Source organism: Phaseolus vulgaris, chromosome 9 (assembly GCF_000499845.2).
Source record: "Phaseolus vulgaris cultivar G19833 chromosome 9, P. vulgaris v2.0, whole genome shotgun sequence".
Lineage (NCBI taxonomy): Eukaryota > Viridiplantae > Streptophyta > Magnoliopsida > Fabales > Fabaceae > Phaseolus > Phaseolus vulgaris.
Genome location: NC_023751.2, coordinates 15,373,036 through 15,384,770, shown reverse-complemented (window position 1 = coordinate 15,384,770; position 11,735 = coordinate 15,373,036). Strand labels below are relative to the sequence as shown.

General features: G+C 24.9%; 1 protein-coding gene across 1 annotated transcript; it reads left to right on the top strand.

Annotated features, from left to right (window-relative positions):
* Nucleotides 1-916: 916 nt before the first annotated feature.
* On the top strand, nt 917-2,626 carry LOC137822909 (gibberellin 3-beta-dioxygenase 1-like). Its single transcript, XM_068627934.1, has 2 exons — nt 917-1,461; nt 1,904-2,626. The coding sequence occupies exons 1-2, from the start codon at nt 983-985 to the stop codon at nt 2,457-2,459; spliced, it is 1,035 nt and encodes a 344-aa protein (XP_068484035.1). The 5' UTR covers nt 917-982; the 3' UTR covers nt 2,460-2,626.
* Nucleotides 2,627-11,735: the final 9,109 nt, after the last annotated feature.

Below are 11,735 nucleotides of genomic sequence, written 5' to 3'. Positions count from 1 at the left end.
CAATCTTCCTTAAATATATAAAAAAATAAATACCAAAATAATTAATTGTAGCTAAATTAGAACTTATTTTAAAAACTATTTTTTTTAATTTTTTAATTAATTTTTATTATTGTAAAATAGAAATTATTTAACAATAATAAAAATTAATTTAAAAATAAAAATTGATTTAGTTTTTAAAATAGTTTCTAATTTAATTACTATAACAATTAATTATATTTTTTCTTTAAAATTTATTTTTATTTTATGATTTTTTTTGTGAGATTTGATCATCCATTAACCCACGTACACAATTGAACATGAGGAATAATAGTTCTAAGGTTGTTCTAACTTAATCACTTAAAACTATGCATTTAATTAAAATATGACAGATTATAATGCAAAAATTATTTAAAAGTGTACGTGTGAATTAAAATTTTAAAAATAATGTGATGGAATATCAATTCACACTTTTGAAGGAAAGATAATGTTTTCGTTTAAATTTAGATTGTAGTGTAAAATTTGAGATTTTGTTTTATTAATTAGTTGAAAATAAGTACTCTCTACATCATTCTATAATCAATATAATAACAACAAATAACAAATGTTTGAAGAAAACTAACAATCATTTTATATTTTAAATTAAATAGTTTAAATTTTTTACTAGAAATGAAATATAATTTTGTGTTATAATAAAGAAAAAAAACATATATAATATATATAGAATTGACAACTCTCTTATAATAAAGTATTACTCGTTGATATTATTATATTATTATGATAAATTGTAAATAGGTGCATACATAGGAGTTTTGAAAATATTATTAGTTTTCTAAATCTGAATCCAAATTTGTCTTCTCTTTTGTAATAGGAAGAGCCAAACTTGTCTCCACCGCCAACTTGGTGTGCCTATATATACATACATATATGTATATATACATATGTATGTGTGTATATCTTTCTAATCTGTATTCTCTCTATAGCTTGGAGTTTTAGCTTAATAAAAATGAATGCTCTGAATGAAGCATACAAAGCAAACCCTCTCCACCTTGGTGATATCATCCCCTTAGACTTTTCTTCACACCCGAGTTTACCAGATTCCCACGCATGGTCTCAACCCATTGATGAGAATCTCTCATTCAATGATCCTGCATCATCGTCTATACCCGTCATAGACCTCATGGATCCCAATGCCACGAAACTCATAGGCCTTGCATGTGAGAACTGGGGTGCCTTCCATTTGAAGAATCATGGCATACCCTTAGGTGTTACTCAAGGTGTTGAAGAAGAAGTTCAACGCCTCTTCTCACTGCCTACTGAACAAAAGCTCAAGGCTCTTAGATCCCCCAGTGGTGCCACTGGCTATGGCATCGCAAGGATTTCACCTTTCTTCTCCAAGTGCATGTGGCACGAAGGATTCACTATCATTGGTTCTCCCTCTCACGATGCAGAAAAGATATGGCCTGGTGATTTTGCACGGTTTTGGTAAGTACCAACACACTTCCATGCAACGTCCACACTAACATATTCTGTCGAAAAACACTGTTAATAAGATTTTAGTTGAAGTCTTTGATTCAAGTTGTTGAAGATTATGAATTCGAAGTTTGAATCAAAGTACAAGTCAAGTGCCTGAAATAATATGTGAAAGGAAATTCTTTTGTCCTTGTATAAGTTATGTTCCAACTACCACATGGTTATGTACTTCCTTGCGAAAATTAAGGTTATAGGTTGTTTTCCACTAAAATCAAGTAGTTAACACAAGTCTTGAAAACTTCAACTCTGCAAGTAAAGTTAACACTGCATGAGCTAATAAAGACAAACTCATAACATAGAATATACACAACTGTCAAACAGCATTTTCTGCTCTTCAAGTTCAATATGTCTTGCATGTTAGAAACACTGATACATGGAGTAATAAACTGTGTAGTGATAGAATGGAGAATTATGAGAAGAAGATGCAGATTATAGCGAAGCGACTAACAGAGATGATGTGTGATGTGTTGAAGATTAGTGAGGAAAAAAGGAAATGGATTGGTGCAAGTGACACAAGTGGAGCTCTTCAGCTGAATTTCTACCCAAGTTGTCCGGAACCGAACCGAGCCATGGGTTTGGCTCCTCACACTGACACTTCTATGTTCACAATTGTTCAAACTCCATCGAGTGGTCTTCAGATCTTCAAGGAAGGAAAAGGGTGGATCCCTGTGCAGCCTCACCCTGAAGCTCTCATCGTTCACACAGGCGATTTCTTACACATCATGTCCAATGGACGCTTCTGCAGCCCAGTTCATCGCGTAATGCTGAATGAGAACAGAAAACGTTATTCTATGGCTTATTTCTATTCTCCACCCATAGATTATGTGGTGTCTCCCTCAGTAACCAAGGATCTTAACTCTGCTGCTCGTTTTCGTGAGGTCACTGTGAAGGAGTATATTGGGATTAAGGCCCAGAAGTTTGCAGATTCTCTGTCTTTCATTAGCACTTGAAATCATATATATATATCTTATGTATTTTTTAGTTTATCTTTTTATCTATATATCTGCATGTTAGCTCTAATAAGTTTGATAATGGCACAATGGGCTGTGACTTGAACTATGGAATAATTGTGTACAATTTCAATGCTCAAATAAATGAAAGAAGAATTTTATAATAATAGAAGATAATTTTCCTTTATAATTTCAGCTAAGTTGGGTTGCAACTATTTCACTAAAAAATTATTAATTTTTTTACAAACTGGATAATAAAATGCACCATTTTATAATTGTGATTTGGTTAATATAATTTTAAAATTATTTTATTTAAAAAAAATATTTTTCTTTTTAATTGTTATAAAGAATCTGACTTCTCATCTCAGTTTAAATTATCCCTAATTATAATGAGGCCTACTTGTATTCCTTTCTTCAAATACTTTTATTAGTTTTAATATCTTTAATTTCTCTTATCATTAATGTATTTAGTACTTTAATTTTTATTGGCTGTGGAGGAGAATAGCTAGTTAAACTAAGATTCCTACAATATTCTTTTATACAGAAAAAAAAACAGACTATTAAAGAGTTCAATATTTGATTTATTATACTAATTACTATATATATATATATAAAATAAATACTCATGATTTGTGTAAAAAAGACAAAAATCAAATCTCTACTCTGGATCTTATATTCTCGCACTACTAATGGTATTTCAAATTTTATCAGTTTGAAAAAATTTCGAACCATTTATTCCTATGAAAAAATTGTCATTAAGAGGAATGATTTTTTTTTAAAATTAAATATATAAGGCATTTTGTATTTTTCTAAATGTTGTAGTCATGCACCATTTTTTTATTATTCATTTTTTTTAATTTATTTTTTCTGATAAAAGAATACACTGTTTTTTTTTATTTAATGCTTTTTGGGATACCTCTAAAATAAAAAATTCATTTTAAAAGAAATAAACCGTAAATATTGATTATTATGTTAACTATTGTTAGAAGTTGAGACTTCTTAATACCAGTATAAAATAGAACTAATGTTAAAAATTATATTTAATATCAGTTTAAATTTAGTACCAATATTAAAAGTTAATATTTTTAATAACACTTTATTTAATATTGGTTTTTAAGAATAGACGTTAAAAGATTCACAAGATTAATGTTAAGTGAATTTTTTGAAGTAAGGGAAATTATTTTTAACATTAATATTAATTGATTTATCATCTGTTATTTTATTTTTTATGGTTGTCATATAACGTAATCAATAATTCAGTGCAACAAATCTTAGTTAACCTAACTTTACTAATTACCAAGAAAATCATCATGAAGTAATTTTTTTTTTATTATTTTTTTTATAAAGTTTTTGTGTTAGGCATCATTATGCAACTTGACATCTCAGCTAAGTTGACACTTCAAGAAACAATAATCATCTGCCATCACATGAAAAAAAATATTATTAAAAAAAGAAAAAAGAAAGAAAATACAAAAATATGGGGGGACTAGACCAAAACCCATATGTTAACACAAACGATACATAGGAAAATCAGAAAATAAAAACAATTTTAGATATAAAAATAATTAGTTGTTGTAATGACTAAATTAGATATATTTTAGAGACTATAAAATTGTTAAATTAGTTTTTATTATTGTTAAATAATTTTTAAATTGGTATCTAATTAGCTACCAAGGTTTTAACTACCAATTATTTAGATTCTAAATTTGGTAACAAAAACTTTGATCGCTAATTAGATACCAATTTAGAAACTATTTAACAAGAATAGAAACTAATTTAGAAATCAATTTTTTTAGTATCTCAAATTGTCTCTAATTTAGTTATTATAACAATTAATTATTTTTTGTTTTAAAAATTGGTTTCTATTTTATGATTTTCTTGTAATGATCTGTTTCTAAAATTTAAGGAACAATGGTTTAGTTTTTATCTTTTGTAATTTAAAAAAAAAACTACACTAAATGCGATATGCTAAATAAGAAAATCTTAAAGTATGTGTTGATATAAGGGTTATGTGAAGTTTGGTGTGCTAAAGTATATGTGTAATAGTTAATTTTTTTTATAAAAATTGAAGTATCCTTAAATATTTTTTATTTTTTATTGATAAAAAAAATTGTTGTTATAAAATAAAAATGGCATGATTGCACGAGAAGAAAAAAAGACATTAAGGCTATATGATTATATTATTAAGAATTAGAAAGTTTAGTTAATTATATATTAGATTATAATATGGTGAAGTTGATGCATGTATTTGGAGTTACTGAGAGCATGTAAAACACCTTGAAATTGGTATCTGAGATAAAAACTTGGAAGATTCATGCATATTGTAATGCAAGACCGAGTCATTTTCTTTATAACAGTTCTTGATTTATAAAGAATTGAAGAAGAAAAACATTAGTTGTGTTAAGAAGACTTTGAGTGCAAAAAAACATGAGAAAAGAAAGGAGAACGCAGACGGAAAACGTACAATAACATTAGTCAACACACTTTCCAAATTTCAAACCTCTTTATCATCTCAAGTGTGAGGATGATTTTGAAATAAACTCGTAATTATAATAACTGAAATTATAACATAATAATAAATATATCTATCACTTTATCACTTTATATACTTAGAGTAAATCTTAGAAATGTGAACAAATTATATGTCATAGTGTTTGCGTTTGGGATTTGGTATTATTTCCTTATCTTTATTTAATGTGAAATTTTTAATATTTTTTTTTTCTATACTGAACGAATAGTTTTAGGGATGACAAAGTAGACCGGTCTGTCCCGCATAGGTTTGTCCTGCACTTGATCTGTAAAATGTGAGTTTGGTTGGTCCGTCCCGCATAGTGAATGCGGGTTAAATTTTTTGTTCGGTCCCGTATAAGGGTTAGCCCGTGGGTTTCTCGCATTCATTTTTTATTTTTATTTTTAGAAATTGAATAAAAATTTATGAATAGTTTTCTCACTCACCACTTCCCTTACATATACCTCTTTTTTCTTCTCCTATAATTGGTATAACAGATTCAACTATTTACAATCCGTAACACAAATTCCCGAGTTATATAAAAAATTCAAACCAAATAAACACAAATTCTCATTTTATATCAAAATTTCAAACCAAATAAAGACAAATCCCCAATTTATATCAAAATTTCATACCAAATAAACACAAATCTCCAAAAAATAAAGAAGAATGTATGAAAAATAAATATAGATATTTTTTCTCAATTTTTTTTACTCTTGACTTTTTTTACGTATACTAACCCAATTTGCAATAAAGGAAGACTTTGAACAAAGGGAAGTTGTGAAATTTCTTTACCAACTCCTTATATCAGGGAAAGTCTTGAAAATTGCAAAATCATATGCATACACATGCACTACTTTAGAAACTATGACCACAATGAATTGTTATTCCACTAGTGTGAAATCATCTTTTAATATTGATTATTTTAGACAAAACTACATTAACTAGTAAAATAAGATATGAAAATTTTGAAAACTGGTTATATTAATATTTTAAATGATGTAATTTCATGCTTCTATATGTCCTGTTGTTATAATCAACATAAAAAATGACACATGATTGATTGCCAACTAATGAAATTATTATTTTTTAATAGTATCTCATAACTAAATTAAAAAGCATGTAAAGGTGGGTTCTATACGAATCAATTTAAATTTTTTATTCTGGTCATGCTTTTAATTTCAAAAGTTCTTATGATAATTAAACTGAAAGTACATTCAAAATTATTGTTGTTAATTTTTTAATAACTTATATAATAAACTAAATAAATTAGAAGTGCATCCAACAAGTTATTATTAAATTTTATTACTTTTTACTATCATGTATTTAATTTTATTAAATAATTAAATAGATTCATATAACAAAGATTGAAAACTTGAAAAGGGTAAAAGAACATGAAACAATTTTTTTTATCAAACTATTATAAAATTATTTAATCCAAATTTGTAATCCTTATTTATGTTTGTATGCATACATATATTGTTTTTTCACAAATTTTCTTATGATAATTATATTGCTAAGTAATTTAAACCAAAAATATATTAAATCCTTGCCGTGTATATCATTTGAAGGCAAATTCTCCTGCAACATGTAAATTTGATCCTGCATATGTTTGTTTTTTCAGCTATTTTAAAGAAAATGACCTTAAATAAAAGAAGGATGTGAATAAAAAAAATATTTAATTTTTTTTTTCTGAAATATATTTAGGATTTATATTTTTGGAATACATTTCTGAATTTCAGAAATTCTTTTTCAAGATGTATTTTCAGATTTCAGATTTTGTGTTCAAGATTTTTTTTTTGAAATATATTTTTTGTATTTTAGATTTATTTTTTTAAATGAAATTTTGATTTTTGAATTGTATGTTTTGAATTTAAAATTTATAAATTTAGAGAGTAATTTTAGAAAATTAGAAAGGTGATAGAGTGTACATAAATTGAATGCATTAAAATTAAATATCAGATACAACAACGAGAAAGAACAAAAAAATCTAGGTTCAAGTTAAATAGGAGGTTTAGGACAAACACCATTCTTTTAAATACACATACGAATATATGTATATATTAAAATTAAATTAATTTTAAATACATATATGAATATTTATATATTAAATTAAATTAATTTTAATAAATTTAGTCTTAATAATTTATATATATATACTACAAGAAAATTATTGAATAACAACCAAATTTAGAAAAAAAAAATTAATCATTATATTAACTAAATTATACTAATTTAAAAACTATTTTTTTATATAAAATAGTTTTTATTATTAATAAAAAATTATAAAATAGTTTCTAAATTGATTTCTAAAAGACTAATAGACACTAATTTATAATATAAAATAGCGAGTAAATAAAACTTTGGTAGCTAAGGGTTATATGCCAATTTAAAAACTATTTTATAAATTTTTATTAATAATAGAAACTACTTTAGAAACAAAAAATTTATTTAATTTATAAAATGGTGGCTTAATTGAAGGTATGATTTTAGGTAACCTCCAAAGTTCCTTCAGCTTGTTTTTTCTTTTCAGATTGATGTCTTGATCCCCTGATATGTATGTATGTTTTCGATTAAAAACAAGTGATTTATTTTTAATTGGTCAGGTGTTTGATTTGTTGTGTTGTGAGGGGGTGTTGTATTTGTTTGTAGAGTTGAGTGGTAGGCATTCAAGATGTATAATGGTTAGATTATTCCTAAAGTGATCCATATTTACCTTTTTTTTTGCTGATAAAAATAAAATAAAATTCAAGCATGTTGAGTGTTTGTTTTCATATATCTTCTATCTATATATATGGCTCTAAGATTATCTTTGTTAATATTATTCTACTTTTTAGTGTCCGTAATACCAAATTTATTCGCAATGTTTAGGTTTCCTCTAAAAGGTATTAAAGTATTTCACTATATTGTTAAGAATTATTTTTTATGCTTTTAATGTAATTTTTTTGGCATATAAACTAATCTAAGTATGAAAACTTCACTTGTGAGGTTTTGTTTCTCATTAGTGCCATCCACATAATCATCCATGCCATTTTTTTTTGTTACAATTCAATCCTAACATATATAGTTTAGTTTGACTATGAGTAATCTTTATTAATTTCATCCATTTATTGCATAGATACTTAGCTATCCTATATTTAAAAAATAAATGTTAAATTATTTTTTTATATTAAAACATAATACACATAATTTGCATAGTACATGTACACCTCAATATTTGAGGTTATCCTTAGTTGCCACACTCACCAATCTCCATACAAAATGTTTTACATTTAGAATGACATTTATCTTCCATATCAAGTGGAAAAAAATCATTATCTTCTCCACAAATATTGTTCTGCACAATTTTGTATGTATATTTAACTGTATATATTTTTTATTCATCACCTTTCCAATGCCACGTGTCTTAGCCCTATTTTCTTGAAAAAATCTTTTATATTACATAAATGTGGAAATATAAGGTAGTTTTCACTCAAACAATCCCCTCCTCCAAGTCATTTTTCATTCCTATATACTGATATTCCATGTACCCATTTATTATATTGTGGCTTGTTTATAAATTGGAATTGTTATACAATTTAGAAATTTTTTTTCTGTAAGTTAATTTGGCCTCATTCCAACTATCATCCAAAAATAAAATTTTTGTTCTTCTATGTGATGTTATTGTCAAACCATCTTTGACAAGACCCTGATCTTTTTATATTTGGACTGATTCACTTAATTTAGTTCTCTCTAATCTCCATATTAAGTCTCTTATTTTCTTAATTATTGTTTGTTTTGTCTTGTTTATTTCTTAAAAACATTTTTTTTTCAACTTTCAAATCCTTTATAAGCCTTTTCATTTTCTCCTTTATAACATACACTAAAAAAAAATCATTAAAAACTAATTTTATAAACAAAAAAGTAATTAGTTTCTATTAACAACATTAAATACTATTTTAGAGAGGATTAAAAAAATTATTAATATCTAAATTAGTTTATATTATTGATAAATAGTTTCTAAATTGATATCTAATTAGATACCAAGGTTTTATATACCAATTTTAGAATCTAAATAGTTGGTATCTAAAACTTAGGTAGTTATATAAATACCAATTTAAAAACTATTTATCACTATTTATCAAAAGTGTAAACTAATTTAGATACCAATAATTTTTGTAGTTTCTAAAACTATTTATGCATTTTTTTAGTCAGTCAAACAATTTTAAACTGTCCAAGAATATGTTAAATTCATATACTTCCTTCAAGCTCACTCCCTATTGTCTCTTCCCTTTTTCTTTCTTATGGTTTTCTTTTAGTATTAAAATCCTTCATCATACATCAAATTGTGTTTTTGTCGTATGCTTTGATCCTTATTAGTTCCTCCTAGTAATTTACAAAAAATAATTAGTTGTTATAATGACTAAATTATAGATATTTTTTAAAAACTTATAAAAGTTTTGATTTCTAAATTAGTTTATATTATTGTTAAATGATTTTTAAATTGGTATCTAATTAGCTACCAAGGTTTTTGCTACCAAATTTAGAATCTAAATAATTGGTAGATAAAACCTTGTTAGCTAATTAAATACAAATTTAGAAACTATTTAACAATAATAAAAGCTAATTTATAAAAAAAAATTCTAAAATAATTTATAATTTAGTGATTATAATAACTAACTATTTTTAATTTTCTAAAATTAATTTCTATTTGATGGTTAATATGTGTTTACTATTTATATCAGTAACTTTTTATACCTTCATTTTCCTTTTGCCACACACATATCCTCTTCTACTCAAGTTCCTTAAAGTAAAATAGTTTTTTTGCCAGATATTCAAAATTCCATTTACTTTCTTTGTTGTAGGATTATGTATCTAATCTATCCCCAAATATTATAGCAAAGTTCATTAGAGATTGACTTTGATTTGTATTCTTGAATACATACCATATTTTTATGCCCTTCATTTTATGTATCTTAATATGTTTCATATATATATATATATATATATATATATATATATATATAACCATAACAATAATTAAATAATTATAATTTCATGATAGAATACTTATAAAAAATCACTTATTAAATAAGAATTATAAGTATATAAAACAAACAAAAAAAACATTTTAATATATAACTTTTTGTTAATAAATAACCTTTTTTAAGCTAACATGTCTCAAATATTTATATGCTTCTCAATGTCTGAATTGATTTTTCTTTTCATTCTCAATCTTCATGTAAGACATTATTCACTTCCATTCAACCATTTTGGCTTTCCTTCTTTCGCACCTTCATGAAATCTTCATGTAAGACATGTATTTTGGCTAAGCATAAAAATACACACAAAAATAAATGTATATTATTGGTAAATGGAAGCATTCATTTTCATTTAATTAACTTTTGAACTTTTAACCTATCTAATGTATTTGAATCATCATTTTTTTTATTCATTCCAGGCACCAATAGCATATCACACACTTCTCCAAATGCTGTCAGCCTTCAATTAATAATTTATGTATATAAATGAATACAGAAGATGGGCCAGTTATATAACATGCAATTTCTCCCCATTAATAACATCTCTGGCACCTCTTCCAACATAACAAAAATCAATACAAAACTTTTTCCCCTTTATTATTTACTAAGACACTCTTACATACAGCAAAACAATGTCCTTAACCTTAATAATAATAATTAAATAAAAACTTAAAACTATACATTTAACTAATGTATTTTTTATTTTTTATCTTTTGTATATATATTGAAATTTTAAGTACATTCATTTCAAACCCCCTCTTATTTTTTTTCCTTTCATATAATCATATCTTTAGTTTTTTAATTAAGAATATGAGAAACAGTAGTCAATTAATATTTATTATAATTTAATTAAGTGACATAATAATTTTTTTAAAATATGTTAAATTTTTGTTAACTCCCATGTTATTTTAATCACATACTAATGAATTTGTTCAAAAAATTAAAAGAGTGATAACAACATTTATTACTATTGTTGACTTTTACCAGTTTCATTGAAAACTTGGCATAACCGGTGAAATTAAAAGATTAAAAAATAAAAATTATTAATTACAGAATAAAAAAATTGCAAATACAATTTAGAAAATTAAAAATATATTAAAGCATTTAATAAATTTTTAAAAGTTCATCTCATTTAAATTTAAATCACAATCTCTCAAATGCTAAGTATATTTACTCTTTGTAACGAGGATATTACATAAATTAAAAAAAATTAATATTTCATAATATAGAAATAAGTATAACGTTAGTTAGACTTAAAAATCTAATTTTTAAGATAGTATGAGAGTTATTTAGAGTATATCCTAAAGAGAGTTTATTAAACTTATGATAAGAACATTTCACAGCATATAATTGGATATAAATTTCATCTTGTGGGTTAGTTTTATAAAGTTAATTTATGTTTAAGTTCACTTCTTACTGTTTGTCATTCCATGAATTCCCTAACAAACATGATAATTATATACCAATTTATAAACTAGTTTATAAATTTTATTAATGTGTTTAAAATAAGAACATTTAATAATATATCAGTGCATACAAACCTCATCACCTAAATCACTTTGATAAGATTGAATTATGTTTGAAGGTCGTATTAATTTTTTTTGAAAATAATAAGATGAAATAAATATAAATTTTGCTGAATTAAATAGAATGGATAGAAAATAAAATAAAATTTAAAATTGACATCAAAATCGAAATGTTTTGTAAGAAAACCCTACTCTTGTGAGCTATAAATACTCCCTAATC

Bases quoted from the DNA above. Each gene is read 5' to 3' on its own strand.
- LOC137822909 (XM_068627934.1), top strand. From the start codon at position 983: ATGAATGCTCTGAATGAAGCATACAAAGCAAACCCTCTCCACCTTGGT. The intron at 1,462-1,903 runs GTAAGTACCAAC...TAAACTGTGTAG, and splicing joins GGTGATTTTGCACGGTTTTG to TGATAGAATGGAGAATTATG.